The sequence below is a fragment of the Panulirus ornatus genome, chromosome 18 (assembly GCF_036320965.1).
Source record: "Panulirus ornatus isolate Po-2019 chromosome 18, ASM3632096v1, whole genome shotgun sequence".
NCBI lineage: Eukaryota > Metazoa > Arthropoda > Malacostraca > Decapoda > Palinuridae > Panulirus > Panulirus ornatus.
Window position 1 is genome coordinate 56,322,292 of NC_092241.1, and position 15,543 is coordinate 56,337,834.

At 43.7% G+C, this 15,543-nt stretch overlaps 1 protein-coding gene across 2 annotated transcripts in view; it reads left to right on the top strand.

Annotated features, from left to right (window-relative positions):
• 14-3-3zeta (tyrosine 3-monooxygenase/tryptophan 5-monooxygenase activation protein zeta) overlaps window positions 1-15,337 on the top strand; it is a 78,621-nt gene extending 63,284 nt beyond the window's left edge. Inside the window, exons 5-7 of one of the 2 annotated variants that reach the window (XM_071673268.1) lie at window positions 5,825-5,948; window positions 11,940-12,103; window positions 13,475-15,337. In XM_071673268.1, the coding sequence (XP_071529369.1) occupies window positions 5,825-5,948; window positions 11,940-12,103; window positions 13,475-13,633 (447 nt within the window). In that variant the 3' untranslated portion in view covers window positions 13,634-15,337. Of the gene's footprint in view, window positions 1-5,824; window positions 5,949-11,939; window positions 12,104-12,257; window positions 12,422-13,474 lie in introns of both variants that reach the window. The other variant, XM_071673269.1, reaches the window with a different exon arrangement.
• Window positions 15,338-15,543: the final 206 nt, after the last annotated feature.

Sequence of the window (15,543 nt, forward strand, 5' to 3'; positions counted from 1 at the left end):
ATGTTCAGGCCCCGATCACACAAAATCTTTTTCACTCCATCTTTCCACCTCCAATTTGGTCTCCCACTTCTCCTCGTTCCCTCCACCTCCGACACATATATCCTCTTGGTCAATCTTTCCTCACTCATTCTCTCCATGTGCCCACACCATTTCAAAACACCCTCTTCTGCTCTCTCAACCACGCTCTTTTTATTTCCACACATCTCTCTTACCCTTACGTTACTTACTCGATCAAACCACCTCACACCACACATTGTCCTCAAACATCTCATTTCCAGCACATCCATCCTCCTGCGCACAACTCTATCCATAGCCCACGCCTCGCAACCATACAACATTGTTGGAACCACTATTCCTTCAAACATACCCATTTTTGCTTTCCGATATAATGTTCTCGACTTCCACACATTCTTCAAGGCTCCCAGGATTTTCGCCCCCTACCCCACCCTATGATTCACTTCCGCTTCCATGGTTCCATCCGCTGCCAGATCCACTCCCAGATATCTAAAACACTTTACTTCCTCCAGTTTTTCTCCATTCAAACTTACCTCCCAATTGACTTGACCCTCAACCCTACTGTACCTAATAACCTTGCTCTTATTCACATTTACTCTTAACTTTCTTTTCACACACTTTACCAAACTCAGTCACCAGCTTCTGCAGTTTCTCACATGAATCAGCCACCAGCGCTGTATCATCAGCGAACAACTGACTCACTTCCCAAGCTCTCTCATCCCCAACAGACTGCATAGTTGCCCCTCTTTCCAAAATTCTTGCATTCACCTCCCTAACAACCCCATCCATAAACAAATTAAACAACTATATATATATATTGCTTGCCGTTTGTTTGGAGGCTTCACAATTCGTGTTGTCGGGCTTATCTGTCTTTTACGTTGTGTGCAGTTATTGCTGTCGGGTTTTTGTCGTTGGACTTGAGGGCTTGTTGTAATCGGCCCCGTTTGCAGGTTGTGTTGTCAGCCTCGTGCACAGTTTGTGTAAGGCGGCTTACCTGCCGTTCACTTTGAGCACGTGTGCGCCTTTGTTTTGGGTTAGTGCGTAGTTGTGTTTTGGTGGGTGTGCTGTTGTATCATGCGCATTTTGTCCTTAGGCTTGTTCGCACTTTGTTGTAAAGGTTTTTGTGGCGTTTGATCGGCCCCTTTTGAGGGTAAGGTTAAATGTTTGAGCTATGAAACCCAGGCGTCGCAGTCTTGATGTTGGGAACACGAAGATTAACAGCTATATTCGAGGCGCCTGGCATTAAAAATCACGAGTGCTGGCTGGTCTGGTGCCCGGAAAAGAGAAAGTAATTGGGTCTGGCAGATAAAGAAAAGCATTCTCAGGAAGACACCGTAGGATCGGCGAATGCCATGTCACCGACATCTCGGTGGATCATGAACGTATTCATCGACTCGTAAAAAGGATCGGGATCGTTCATTGTCTTCTGTCGAGTTGACAGGAGGTGTTAGGAAAAAATCCACAAAGCTGCTCTTCCGTAGTCCGGAACAGAATTGTCATTTCACGACGTAAGGGAATCGCGGCAGCCACACTCGACGGCAGAGCGCCTCGCGGTGGTCGGCGAACCCACCTAGCCACATTAGAGTGGCATGTTATTGGAAGGGAAGAGGGAGACTTGCTCGCACATCTTGAGAAACACACACCCACACACTCGCACTGGGTTATAGAACCTGATAAAGAAGCTCAGAGCATCTTTATCAGCAAAGATGGTACCAGAATCAAGAAAGCCACAGGATAAAGCTAGGAGTTTTGAATTTTATCCCTTGTAAAAGGAGAAAATGTATCATCACAACCTATTAAGTTATTAGATAGATCGGTGACATGACGGTGAATAGTTGCATATGTTTACACGGGAAGCATAGACTGGGGTTTCTGGAATAAAAAAATTTCAGTAAATGTAATTCCGCTCTGTATTTTCTTAAGCTATTATCGACTCCCCACTTCCGCACATAAGCCTTCTAGTGTCCCAGTTAACTCTGTCGTTTATACAGTTTATTTCTGGCGTTTTTTCTGAGTATATTTGAATTTATAAGATATTTTTTTTAAATGACTATTGAAGGTATTTATAGTCTTAGTATTCACTACATCTGGCGGGAACTTGTTCCAGTGCTCAACACACACACAGGAAAAGAATTTTCCCACGTCCCTACTACATCTTTTTGCTCTTGAGTTTATTCCATTTGTCCTGGTAACCGTCGTATTTTCTTGTATTTCGAAGACACTCGTGATTTACTTTATTGAACATGTTCAGAATTTTGAACATTTGGATTAAGTCGCCGCGGTCTTTTTTTTTTTTTTTTTTTTTTAAGGGAGAAGAGATCCAATCGTTTTGGCCTCTCTTCGTGTGCCAGATTTCTAAAGGATGGGATCATTTTTATCGCGCGTCTTTGTACTTGCTTTAATTTCTCCCCGTCTTTGATATATATATATATATATATATATATATATATATATATATAATGTATATATATATATATATATATATATATATATATATATATATATATATATGTATATATATATATATGTATATATATATATATATATATATATATATTATATATATATATATATATATATATATATATATATATATATATATATATATATATATATATATATATAATATATACAAATTTAATCAACAGTGAAGTTATCTAATTGGTATAGACCATCACTAATATTAAGATTATAATTCCTTGTGTATTTAATAATAGAAGATTCAATTATATTTCTCGTGGTAAGAGTTAGTTAATAACTACGGTGGCATTACTCCAGTCAAATACACAAAGAATTATAATCTTAATATTAGTGATAGTCTGTACTAATTAGATAACTTTATTGTTAAAATTTGTAAAATAAGTTTATGAACGCTCGTTGTCTGTCTTGGACAATAGCATGTTTACCAAATGGCGACCAAGCTTCGTCTCTTTCGATGTATATCAAGACTGTTGTATTTCTCGTGTCTCCCCTGATGATGTGATTATTACACGAAAGTGCACTTGGGAACTTGTTTCATTTTCCCCGTGGCCTCGTAGGAATATTTTGATCACGCTCAAGATTGAGATCCTTTCCAATATATATATATAAGGCATGTGTACGAGTAGGAAGAGAGGAAAGTTAATGGTTCTCAGTGAATGTCGGTTTGCGGCAGGGGTGCGTGATGTCTTTATGGTAGTTTAATTTGTTTATGGATGGGGTTGTTAGGGAGGTGAATGCAAGAGTTTTGGAAAGAGGGGCAAGTATGCCGTCCGTTGTGGATGAGAGAGCTTGGGAAGTGAGTCAGTTGTTCGCTGATGATACAGCGCTAGTGGCTGATTCGGGTGAGAAACTGCAGAAGCTGGCGAGTGAGTTTGGTAAAGTGTGGGAAAGAAGAAAGCCGAGAGTGAATGTGAATAAGAGTAAGGTTATTAGGTACAGTAGGGTTGAGGGACAAGCCAATTGGGAGGTAAGTTTGAATGGAGAAAAACTGGAGGAAGTGTTTTAGATATCTGGGAGTGGATCTGGCAGCGGATGGAACCATGGAAGCGGAAGTGAATCATAGGGTAGGGGAGGGGGCGAAAGTTCTGGGAGCGTTGAAAAATGTGTGGAAATCTAGAACGTTATCTTGGAAAGCAAATATGGATATGTTTGAAGGAATAGTGGTTCCAACAATGTTGTATGGTTGAGGCGTGAGCTATGGATAGAGTTGTGCGCAGGAGGGTCGATGTGCTGGAAATGAGATGTTTGAGGACAATATGTGGTGTGAGGTGTTTTGATAGAGTAAGTAATGAAAGGGTAAGAGAGATGTGTGGTAATAAGAGTGTGGTTGAGAGAGCAGAAGAGGGTGTTTTGAAATGGTTTGGTCACATGGAGAGAATGAGTGAGGAAAGATTGACCAAGAGGATGTGTGTGTCAGAGGTGGAGGGAACGAGGAGAAGTGGGAGACCAAATTGGAGGTGGAAAGATGGAGTGAAAAAGATTCTGAGTGATTAGGGCCTGAACATGCAGGAGGGTGAAAGGCGTGCAAGGAATAGAGTGAATTGGAACAGTGTGGTATACTGGGGTCGACGTGCTGTCAATGGATTGAACCAGGGCATGTGAAGCGTCTGGGGTAAACCATGGAAAGTTGTGTGGGGCCTGGATGTGGAAAGGGAGCTGTGGTTTAGGTACATTATACCTGACAGCTAGAGACTGTGTGAAGGAATGTGGCCTTTGTTTTTGCTTTGCGCTACCTCGCTCACATGCAGGGGGAGGGGGTTGTCATTTCATGTGTGGCGGGGTGGCGACGGGAATGAATAATGTACGTGTGTATATATGTATATGTCTGTTTGTATATATATATATATATATATATATATATATATATATATATATATATATATATATATATGTATACGTTGAGATGTATAGGTATGTATGTGCTTATGTGGACATGTATGTATATACATGTGTATGTGGGTGGGTTGGGCCATTCTTTCGTCTCTTTCCTTGCGCTACCTCCCCGACGCGGGAGACAGTGACAAAGTATAGTAAATAAAAGAAAAAAAAAAATATATATATATATATATATATATATATATATATATATATATATATATATGAGGGACACAGACAATGCTGGTAAGGTTATACCTTTGAACGGACAAGGGAAGTATAACAATCCATCGTAGTCGGTACAGTATATTCGGGCAAGTTTCGGCGCGTTTAGCAGGTATATGAAATTACGAAGTTGACTCTTTCTCTAATTTGGAGGGGGGGGGGGGTTGTTTGTGGAGAGGTCGTCGACTTTTTCCACGATATTTGGGTAAAGTTTTCACGTGGTGGGGGTTGTGGGTGTTGTAAGGCATCAGGAACGCGGGCTTTTGTGAGAGACGGCCTTGCGGCGGCTCTGGTATGCTAGGTTCCTCGCATGCCTCAGAGCCTCCCATACCAGCCTCCCATACCAGCCGCACGACTCTCGTCTCTCTCTCCCGTATCCTGTGAGAGTTTATAAATAGGGTACTAAGCCATCTCGAGCCTCGCGTCTTTCTTCTGCCATCTCTCTGTGCTTCCCACAAGGCTTGACTAGAGTCTATGAAACCTTGGCACGTTCGAAAGGGCATTAGGATTTTGCTTTCAGTTCGCTGATGCTGATGATTCGGTTTTACTTAAAATCAAGTGAATGACGGTTGATAATACTAATATTTTTATTCATATTTTTATTCACGGGTCGGCGAACTGTCTCCACATCTCGTATGTTAAATTGAAAGAATTAGAAACCATAATAAGGGGCAGGGGACAGGGTACCGTCCCTGGATGAATGATTGACGAGATTGGCCCGCGAGGCCCTTTTCACACCCACAAGGTTAGCGAAATATGGTTTCGATGTAGACGTTTTACACAGAGGCAAAGAAAGATCTCACTCTTAGCAGCTTTGGGAGGCTGTCTGCCCGCATGGAATGGCTTGGACAAACCATTGATGTCACTTGTAAACTATTGCGTCTTTATGAGAATACAGGTCGAGCGAGAGAGTTTAAAGGGGTAGGATGAGGGTGCAACGGATGCTTTAGGTATAGATACAGGTATATAGTACAGGATGGGAGGTGTGTACCTTATTTACGGACGGCAGTTTAGGGTAGAGGTGGGTTCAGTGGGTCCACTGTATTGGGCACATGAGCGCGCAAACCGTTAGGCTCGGTACCTGCATCATGTAGATTTTAAGATAGCAGATATGGAGACAATATAAAAATTAATGCCTTAAAAGTATAAATTTGAATGAAAAAAAAAATAATCATCAGGGTGTTGTGTTATTGTTGGTTCTAAGGTTAGTTTCTTTTCTTCCCCACAGGGTCTCCTAGACAAGTTCCTTATCCCCAAAGCTTCAAACCCAGAATCTAAGGTATTTTACCTGAAGATGAAGGGCGACTACTACAGGTACCTGGCTGAGGTGGCCACTGGCGACGTTCGAGCGGGTAAGTATTGGTTATATCACCTGTGTATAATGTACACTTTTTACCGCGAGGCTTTTTGCCCCTCTGTAGTTTTAACACACCCACAGTGCACAGGTTACGCTCCCCGGTCACTTCAATTACATTTTCCCCCCCTTCGGTATGTCAGAGTTCCTACACTGCTTTGTTGCTTACCTTTGGATCATTTTTTTGGGGGGTGGGTGGGTGTAGGTAGACCAGAGTTGTTTGTAGGTGTGGGTACCTCACACGTAGCTTCTTGATAACCCCCCCGGCACACGCCACAGCCTGGGTGTGCCTTTTGGAGTAATATTCTAACACGACGTTATCCGTCTGGTAAAAGGTTGGGGGGGGGGGGGGGGGCTGAAATATCACAAATGAACTCGCGGTCTTGATGCTGATATATTACCGTTGTTACTCTGGTGGTGTGCGTTGGCACCAAAAGCAGACCCAGGTAGTTTGTGATGTGGTCATTGCATATCCCCCCCCCCCCCCCCCCCCAACACACACAACACATTGACATCGGTGTAGGTGTTTAGACGTGTACACCACATCAAAACGTTGTTCCTCGTTTCGCTGTGGTTTAGTAACAACTTTCAGCCATGAAAGGAGAGCCTTTGAATTTTTTCGTATGTCATAAAATTCAATCTTTACAGACTCTCTCTCTTTTTTCGGGGGGTTATTGTCATACCCATTCTAGGATGTAGTATTAAGCGGATGCATTCCTCGGTAGGTAGCCTAGTTATGGGCCATATGTTTTCTCGTTCTCTCTGTATTTATGTGCGCGTGGGATGTGAAGAATAAAGTCTGCGACATCTGAAGTAAGAGTCAGTTTGGATAAGGAAGTTTAGATATATTACATAAACCCTACTGGCTGGCATGTGGGCTTGGTGGTGATTGAAAGTTAACACTCGGCTCTTAAAACAGACAGCTCTCCACCAGCAGGGACACAGTAATGCTTTTGTTAAGCAGAAGTTTAACACTTGCCGCAGCCACCCACTTAGGTTGACAGACACGGTCGGTTGGGTTACTTATGTGTGGGCTTGCCAGTGTGTGTGTGTGACGCGGAGTAACCCACCACTCACATTCCCAGCCAGGTTCAGGTTTCTGCTATGCCTTGACGCTCCCCCACCCCTCCCCCGGGTATGGGCGAGAAAGAATACGTTGACACCGAAGCCAGTTGGTCACAGTTGGCGGTACAGTTGCAGGGCGTGGCCTCGAGAGTCGTGACTCAGCCACAGGTCTGCCACTTTACCGCACCCTCCCTCCCCCCAATCCACCCCCCTCCCCCCCCCCCCCTCTCTCTCTCCCTCCCTTCACAGACTGTTGCACCCAGACTGGTCGCACCTCCTTGTGCCATCCTGGAGGGTAGATATCAGTATCAACTCGGGAGATTTTAGGTTTGTAAAGATCTTTTAAACGTGGGTATCTGAAGATGTATGTAGACGGCTGCTTAACACTTCCTCCACCACCACCTGAGAGGAGAGGTCCGGACTTTGGAGTCGAGGGCTTGAGTGTGGGCGTCAAGACAAACCTCCTCCTCCTCAAAGACTGCACAAGGTATCCACTTGTGATTTAGTGCGGCAGAGGGAAGCAGTTCTTGGTGTTGTATATGCCAGGTTCACTGGCAGTGAGAGGATATAGCTTTCAAGTTAAATTGTTGGATGTGTTTCATCCTGCATAGCTCTTGATGTGGGCCCCCACGTGTGCATTACCTGGTAATGTGTGGGTAAAAGTGCCGGGATGTACCATGTTTAAGTGTTACAGGAGTGTAGGTGTCTCGAACAGTGTGTATACTAGGATACTTACTGCAAATATATATATATTTTTTTTTTTTGCTGGAGAGTTAGAGGAGAGATGGGTGCTCGGGTTCAGTGTGTATCTGGTGAAGATGGGTGCGTGGATGTTAAAGGTCCAGACCAGGCTTGGTGCATCAACGACTTCCCCAGAGCGTGTGTGTCATGGTTCTCTGGTATATAGTCGGGACTTGGCCAGTGCACATAGGCATTTGAATTTTGTATGTGTTCCCTTTATAGATCAAGGTGAATGTGATGCATGTGTTTTTTCAATTTACTTTTTTTTTTTTTTTTGCCCATGTTTGTGGTCATTATCATGGTGGAATATGGGCTTTTAATGTTATTAGGCCCTGCGTTTACTGAAAATGTTGGCTTGACGTAACAGATGCAACGGTATGATGGATTGACAATGGTTACTTCAGGTGAGGGTATTAAAGGCCTTGTATGTGTGTGTGTGTGTGATGGAAGTGGTCTGGTAAATCACCTTAGGGTGCTGAAAAGATAGTAGAGAGATATTTTGAAAGTGCAAAGTCCAACTGTCACTTAAGTACACTGGACATAATAATTGGTGTAGGAGTGATTTTCATTGGTTCTACATATACTCGACTAGCTCCATATAAAACCGGGAATGAAGTAGAAAAAAATGGGGGGGGGGGGTCCAGTATTTCGTGCAGACTCTCCAGCTCTCGTTAGCATTATTTTGGTCGCTGTTTTAAGTTATCGCTGAAAAGGGGTTAAATGAATGTATTTTTAGATATTCGCGACTGTGTGTGTGGAGGGTGAGAGGGGTCAGGTAAGATGGCGTTTGGAGGTAGTGCCGGCCGGGAGTGACGTGGAGGCGGCAGCAAGACGAGTTTTCCGCCGCTTGGCCGGCCAGCTACCTACCTAGCTGGCTGGCTGGCTGGCCCCGCGCCCTTCTACATTTGGCACGGTTGGTGGCAACGAGAGAGGGAGGAGGTTGGGGGAAGCGTCAGCCCACACTCGGTGTACCCAGCCACGGTGATCTTCCACTTTGGGGTGGTGCCTGGCTTGCAAGGACTCTGATCCCACTGATTTTTTTTTTTAATGCAAAATTCGCATGGTTTAAGGCAATGGTAACCTTGCCAAGATGTCGTTGAAGCTATGGGAATGATGTATCCTGGCCTCTTTGTACTGATAGTATTTTGATTAGCTCCTTTAAATATGAGTCTCCTGCAGATGTTTGGCGCATGGAGCAGTTGGAGTGTAAGGCAAATTTGTCGAATTAAAACATGAACAGTCTGGATGACTGGGTGACATGTAGATTGAACATAAAAAAGATAACATTTCGGGCAGAACAGATGGATATGATTGAGTACGAGTGCGCGTGTGTGTGTGTGCCTTGTACACTGAGGAAGTCCTAACATTTGTCAGTCTATTCCTAGACGCCGTTCCTGGGTCTCTGCGAGTTAGCAGGCATTGTTTTAAATTGGCAATGGTTTCCCATAAGTTAACGGCGGTTTTAACATGGGTCAGGTCAAAGGTCAGGCCGCAATACTCACGGGTCGTAACGCGTCCGGCTCAAGAAATGAATCATCCTTAACCCACGACTGACTCTGAGCTTTAGTTTCTACATAGTAAACGGGTCCGAGGTGGTTGGCTGGTATTGAGAGTTTAGAGAGGGGAATTTTGGGCTGTCATTGCCAACTTGCTCTGATCAATGCCAAGTTCTATCCCGTGCCAGCAGCCTTGAATTTAACCACGTTAGTAAGTGTAGCGGGTAATTCTTTTGGTATGCACATAGCTTTATGTATTTTATCGTAATATTCTTGAATGTATGTTTGTATGAACGTGAATAGGAATAAGTTGAACTGCTACTGTCAGTGCCAAGTGTTGATGGCTCTTTAACATAAATCAATTTGGATGATTAGTTTATCAGATGTTCAGTGACGTAACACCCCCCCCCCCCCCCCCCCCCCCCGTGGTCAGATGAGACCAAGTGAGAGATGGAATAATGTAGCTTTCATTGTTATAGAACATTACTAGTTAACGTCTCCACATTATCCCAGCACACTGGCCTTTAAACGAGTTGATCTTAGTTACGGGTCGTAGAAAAGTATTCTGTAAATGTCATTAGTTTACGCATATAATGAGAACGAGTTGGGAAAAAAAAAACCCGCATAGTGCCATATGTAAACAAGTTTGTTCAGCTGGTTTCGCCCTTTGTGGGTAACGTGCACAGTGACTTATGGATATAATGAGTTGTTATATTGTAGTACATCTGCATGGGTGCGTGATGGTGGCACAGTTCACCACCATGTGGTGATCACATAAGTCCGCATGATTATTTGGGTTCCCCTCGTAGTGGACATGTACCAATCATAAACTCGTAGTTTGCTTTGTGAAGGTGGTATCTGAAAGTGGAATCGCAGCCAGAGAGAGAGAGAGAGAGAGAGAGAGAGAGAGAGAGAGAGAGAGAGAGAGAGAGACGGTAGCAGCTGCTCTGTGGGGGATGACTCATTCACCCCGCCTCATACTGAGTCATCACCGCAGACATGCTGTAGTGTCGCTTGTTGAAATTTTCTCCAGACCAGAAAGCTGTCTCTGGAGGAACATTTGAAATAGTTTTGCCGTGGTGGAAGCAGCTTGGGAAGGCGATAAAAGGACGGGTATAATCGTAATTATAGTGAATGTGTTGTTGAAGGCATATGAACGAACGGAATATATAGGGTTGAATGAATGTTCAGTGTTAGGTGGGTGGGTGTGCGGGGCTCAGGGAGAGGATGCGTCTATCGGTCACATACACCTCACAGTCATGCTGTTGTGTTACTGCGTACACACACGCGCGCGCGCGCACCACCGCTGGGAGTTGCCTCTGTGGCATATGTGCTGACTTTAGCCAAAAGTTTTGAGATTACTTACAGCATAACTCGGATGAGCTAAACATGCCGAAACTTGGTTTGGTTTAGTCTTTGAACCTGTGCATGGTTGTTTCATTACCAGCTGTGCCCATCTATGAGCTCAAAAATATTAAAAGTAGCAATGACGATGCATCGGTCTCTTAATTTTCCCGCCGACAGATAAGTTCTGTGGGTACGAAAAGGGACTGTGTGTGTGTGTGTGTGTGTGTGTTTCATCCTTTTTTTGAAGTATTAGTTCGTGTGTGAGTTGTTAGTCTAATGTAGTTATGTTCGTCAGAGTGGCTGTGTGACCTAGTTACAGCAGCAGCAGGTTCTGGCGGGTACCACATACCTCAGGTGGCGAGGTCACGCCGCCCTTCTCCTGCAAGTCTTGCGCCGCGTCGGGGCATTGAGCGACCAAATATGGCCTGGCCAATTATGAGTTGAACTTCTGGATGTAAGTAACTCTAGCGAGAGGTGTTTTAATGGAACTCAAGTATAGAAGATTCTGCGGTGCACCGGTGAAAACACCCCAAGGTTGCCATATGAAGAAGTCGAAGATATAGAACTATGTAGTAGTCGGGCTTGACAAAACCGTAATTAACTGTGTACAGAACTTTATAGCACAGAAATTAGACATTGTGTGTGTGTGTGAAATGGGAGGAGGGGATGGGGGATAAAAGCTTAAAAGGGGCCGTGGAAAAAAGATGGAATTGTTAGCGTTTTTGCCCTTGATGAATAGGCCTCAACCGCGGAAGACCGACTTAGTGAATTTTACATTTTGGGAACATTACAAAATTGGGGTCGTTGGCAGTCGGTCAATTCTCCTTATCGTATACGTCAATATATGTAAGGCAAGTAATTGTTGGCGGAATTTGATAAAGCGTCAACTTTTGGTAATGTAGCATATAAATGCTTCAAGTTTTAGGTTTGTACTGAAGGTGCACCAGCCGTACTTGGGCGACTTAATAACAGCGATTTGTTGCTTACATGACTTGAGTGGGCAGATGAACAACCCAGGTGGTATGATTAGTTGGGCTTAGTAAATTGCTTGTAAATTGTTTTGGCTTTAATGTAGGTTACTGAAATTTAGTTAATAATCGTAGAAAACTGTCGTAAATAGGTAGTCGAAACTGCAGGTGTATCAGTATAGACTTGGGTAGAGAATGTCAAGGACAGGCGTAGACGAGTTCAGTTGAAGGGGAATGATCTGTCTTGCGTGCTTTGCCTCTTCTATACTCGTTGGGTAATGAGCACTGTGGGTGGTTTATTCATTTAAGTTTTAATAACGGAAGGTTCCTGAATTCATATTTATATGTGCATGTATGTTTTGTTTTGTCCAGGTGTTGTGGACGACTCCCAGAAGTCGTACCAGGAAGCTTTCGATATCGCCAAGGCAGAGATGCAACCCACCCACCCCATCAGGCTGGGTTTGGCACTCAACTTCTCAGTTTTCTTCTACGAGATCCTCAACTCGCCTGATAAAGCATGCCAGCTAGCTAAACAGGTATTACAATTTTTCCCCCCTTCCAGGGCACCGGTGGCGACGGGGAGCAACACGTTTCAATGGTGACTGGCACCTCGTGGTTGCCACACGAGGAGAATCCCCGAGTGTATTAATTTCATTGTTTTGATCTCCCCCCCCTTCTTTGTTGTTTAAGTTGTGGTTGACGACTCCCAGAAGTCATACCAAGAGGCCTTCGACATCGCCAAGTCAAAGATGCAGCCTACCCATCCCATCAGGCTAGGCTTGGCCCTCAACTTCTCCGTATTCTACTACGAGATCCTGAACTCCCCCGACAGAGCGTGTCACTTAGCCAAGCAGGTAACGCGGCGTGGACCTATGTGCCGCTCTGTGACTCGCGTGACCACGCCACCCGCTAACTTGACCCTTGACCCTCTGCATGACCCCGCGTGTCATGGGATCAGCTCTCGCTAGCCGGGTAGATCACATATTAGATCATTAGATTTAACAAAAATCCTCTCCTGTGTTACACTAACATCACATCAGTGGAATGATTACATCAGTAGTGTGTGTGACTTGTGTTCCCAGTGTTACTGGTTTGCTATTTAGATGGCATCCAGTATTTTTTCTAAAATTATAGTTGAAGCCCCCATATAAATCAAGAAAATATCCATGGCGTGATTATTGTAAAAAAAAAAAAAAGCCATATATATAGGTGAATTCAAGATAATTCGCCGTTTATGGCAGGTGGTGTATATACACAATGGTCACGAGAGTGCACTGACGCACATAGGTGGCCTGCTGCATGGCTGATGAACCCAGGAAGTGAAAACATGTTGCTCTCCTTTGCCCCCGAGCTCCGGCGGTATTATTACTCTTAGAACTTTTCTTGTCTGATATTTCATGTTTTTGTAACCTACGAGTATCTTTTCATCATGGGTTAGGTTACCTTTTGAAACCATGTTACATAGCCTACTTCATGTTACGTAAAGCTAATGTGAAGTAGGGAGTGTGCTTGTATATATTTACTAATCCAGACCTTGAGAACGAATGTTTCAAGTATAGTGTAAGTGGAAAATCATCATATCTTGCCCTTGATGTGCATGCTGAAGAGATTGGAACCTCCGTATGTTATTAACACGATTTCGTGCTCAGTTTGGGTAAAAAAAAAAAAAAAAGTCAGCATTACAGAATGGCTTGGAAATCCAAGGCTGTGTAATGTATACTGAATTGTGTAAGGGGTTTATTGCCTGTCATAAGGAATGATCTTCGTGTAGCAGTTGACATTATCAGTAAAATATAGGCTATAACCTTACTTGGTATTTGAAATACCAAGATTACGTCGATATTTAAGGTAATCCTGCTTGCTGTGATTTTTTTCTTTTTACATTTTTAAATTTATTTTTCCACCAGGCATTCGACGATGCAATCGCGGAGTTGGATACGTTGAATGAAGACTCGTATAAGGATTCTACGCTCATAATGCAGCTGTTGCGAGACAACCTGACGCTTTGGACGAGTGATACGCAGGGCGAGGGGGAAGATGCTAACGAAGGTGGCGACCAAAACTGATGAACGCAACCCCTAATAGCATGCTCCACTCGACCCTCCACACTCCTGTCTACAAGTCATGATGCCTAAGGGTCGACCATTCCTCACACCTCACTTTTCACACCGCCAGCGTGGCTATCAGTAGTCGAGGCTGCGGCTGGGCGCTCCTCAGTGAAGCTACGCTCACCACCTCGATACTCACGGCCGCAACACCATCACAACGGTCGCCCCTCGGCCTCTCTGCTGCCTGTAAGACCTCCTCGAACTTGATGGATCGAGTAGGCTTTATATTTTCTTTCCCAGTGCATTTGTGACTCACCATTGAGGAGCAGTCCCAGCTGTTAGGTTAACAATCGTGCACAGGCTACCCGGCGAGTGTGTCACAGCTCTTGCCCACCACCTTAGAGACTGTGAAGTGAATATGGACAGTGGGACTTAAACAGAGCTCTCTGGACCAGCGTGGAGAGACAATTTTGATAGTGTGAAAACAACGCTTGGGTCGGCTGGTCGTTTCTCCATAGTGGGCGGCCAGCCAGACTGCATTACTTATTGCTAAATGAACCACTTAGCATTTTGTACTTCCCATGGGGTCGGGCTCCCTCGGTCCCGCCTCTTTGTATGTAACGTTGCGTACCGACAGTCAGAGGACGAAACCAACAAGTATGAAGAGATTGTTACTGTATTAACCAGTGAATCGTGCGGTTGTAGCAAGAGAACTTTAATACCTTAATTTGCATGGAACTTCATTGGTGTCAAGTATCTAAATTTAATTCCAATTTACATACAATTGATATGTAGGTGCCGGGAATTCTCTTGTCATGTTACAACCCATGAGTTCACTGTACGTTTAAGATTAATACTGTATTACTTATTGGTTTATTAGATGTGACCCCTTCAAAATTGAGCTGATTTTCTGTTATGTCGTGGCCAGTTGGTGTCTACAAGATCAATAATAAATGCGGTAGATATTGACTTTGTTGGATGTAAGCATGGAGTAATGATGGAAGTATTTGATTACTTAAAAATTTTCTCACGTCGCTATTGAGAATGATCGGCGTTCAGGTGAGCTAACATGCGGGAATGGGAAGCAATTTGATTTATAGTAACCATCTCACCATCAGGGCGGGATTTTTTGATTTCAACATTTATTTACCATCAATGTCATCAGTTTGGCCAAGAAGCGGGCAGTACCACCACCACCACCACTACTCTTAGTAGCAGGGGAGATTCTCAAACACCCATCTAACGTCTTTAACATCAGCGTTTGTCACTACCAACCTTAAGTCATCCCACCTCTCCTGACGCCGAGAGTTCTCAGCTGCTTTATTTGAAAACCAGTCAACTGAGGAGCTTTGTTTTCTCTGGGTTTGTACTTATATTCACAATTGATTTGTAATAGGTAGAGCACCAAGGCGCTCTTCCCAGGCCTAGGCGAGCTTCTGGTTTGCCTAGTAGGTATTCAGTTTAAAGAATCGTATTAGATTTTTCTCATTTAATTATACCATCTGCATACATGGTAATCAACCGCCTCCCCATAATATTGGTAAATATAAAAGCATTCTAGCAAGTCACCAGTCATCAGCGCTTGAAATCGACTGCCAAATGTGAAATGTATTAAGAACGTAATGTTTTGGTGGTAGTTTAGGTCAAAATTTAACGAAAAAAATTCTCGCCCCTTTGTCAAAATTGCTTTCCTAAATCAACGTAATAAACGTTTCATATATATACATGTGTTTTTTTTTTACTCCTATATGTGAACCCAAACGCAGTGGAATAATTTCCACGAGTGGATTACCAGCCTAACCATGTACAAAAATTACTTGACATCTATGTACAACATTTAGTTGAACGCTCAAGGATATGTCTTCATGTCAAAGCAGGAATAAGGTAAGGCTTGAGCTCAAGGAACGGGAATGAAAGTATGGATGCTT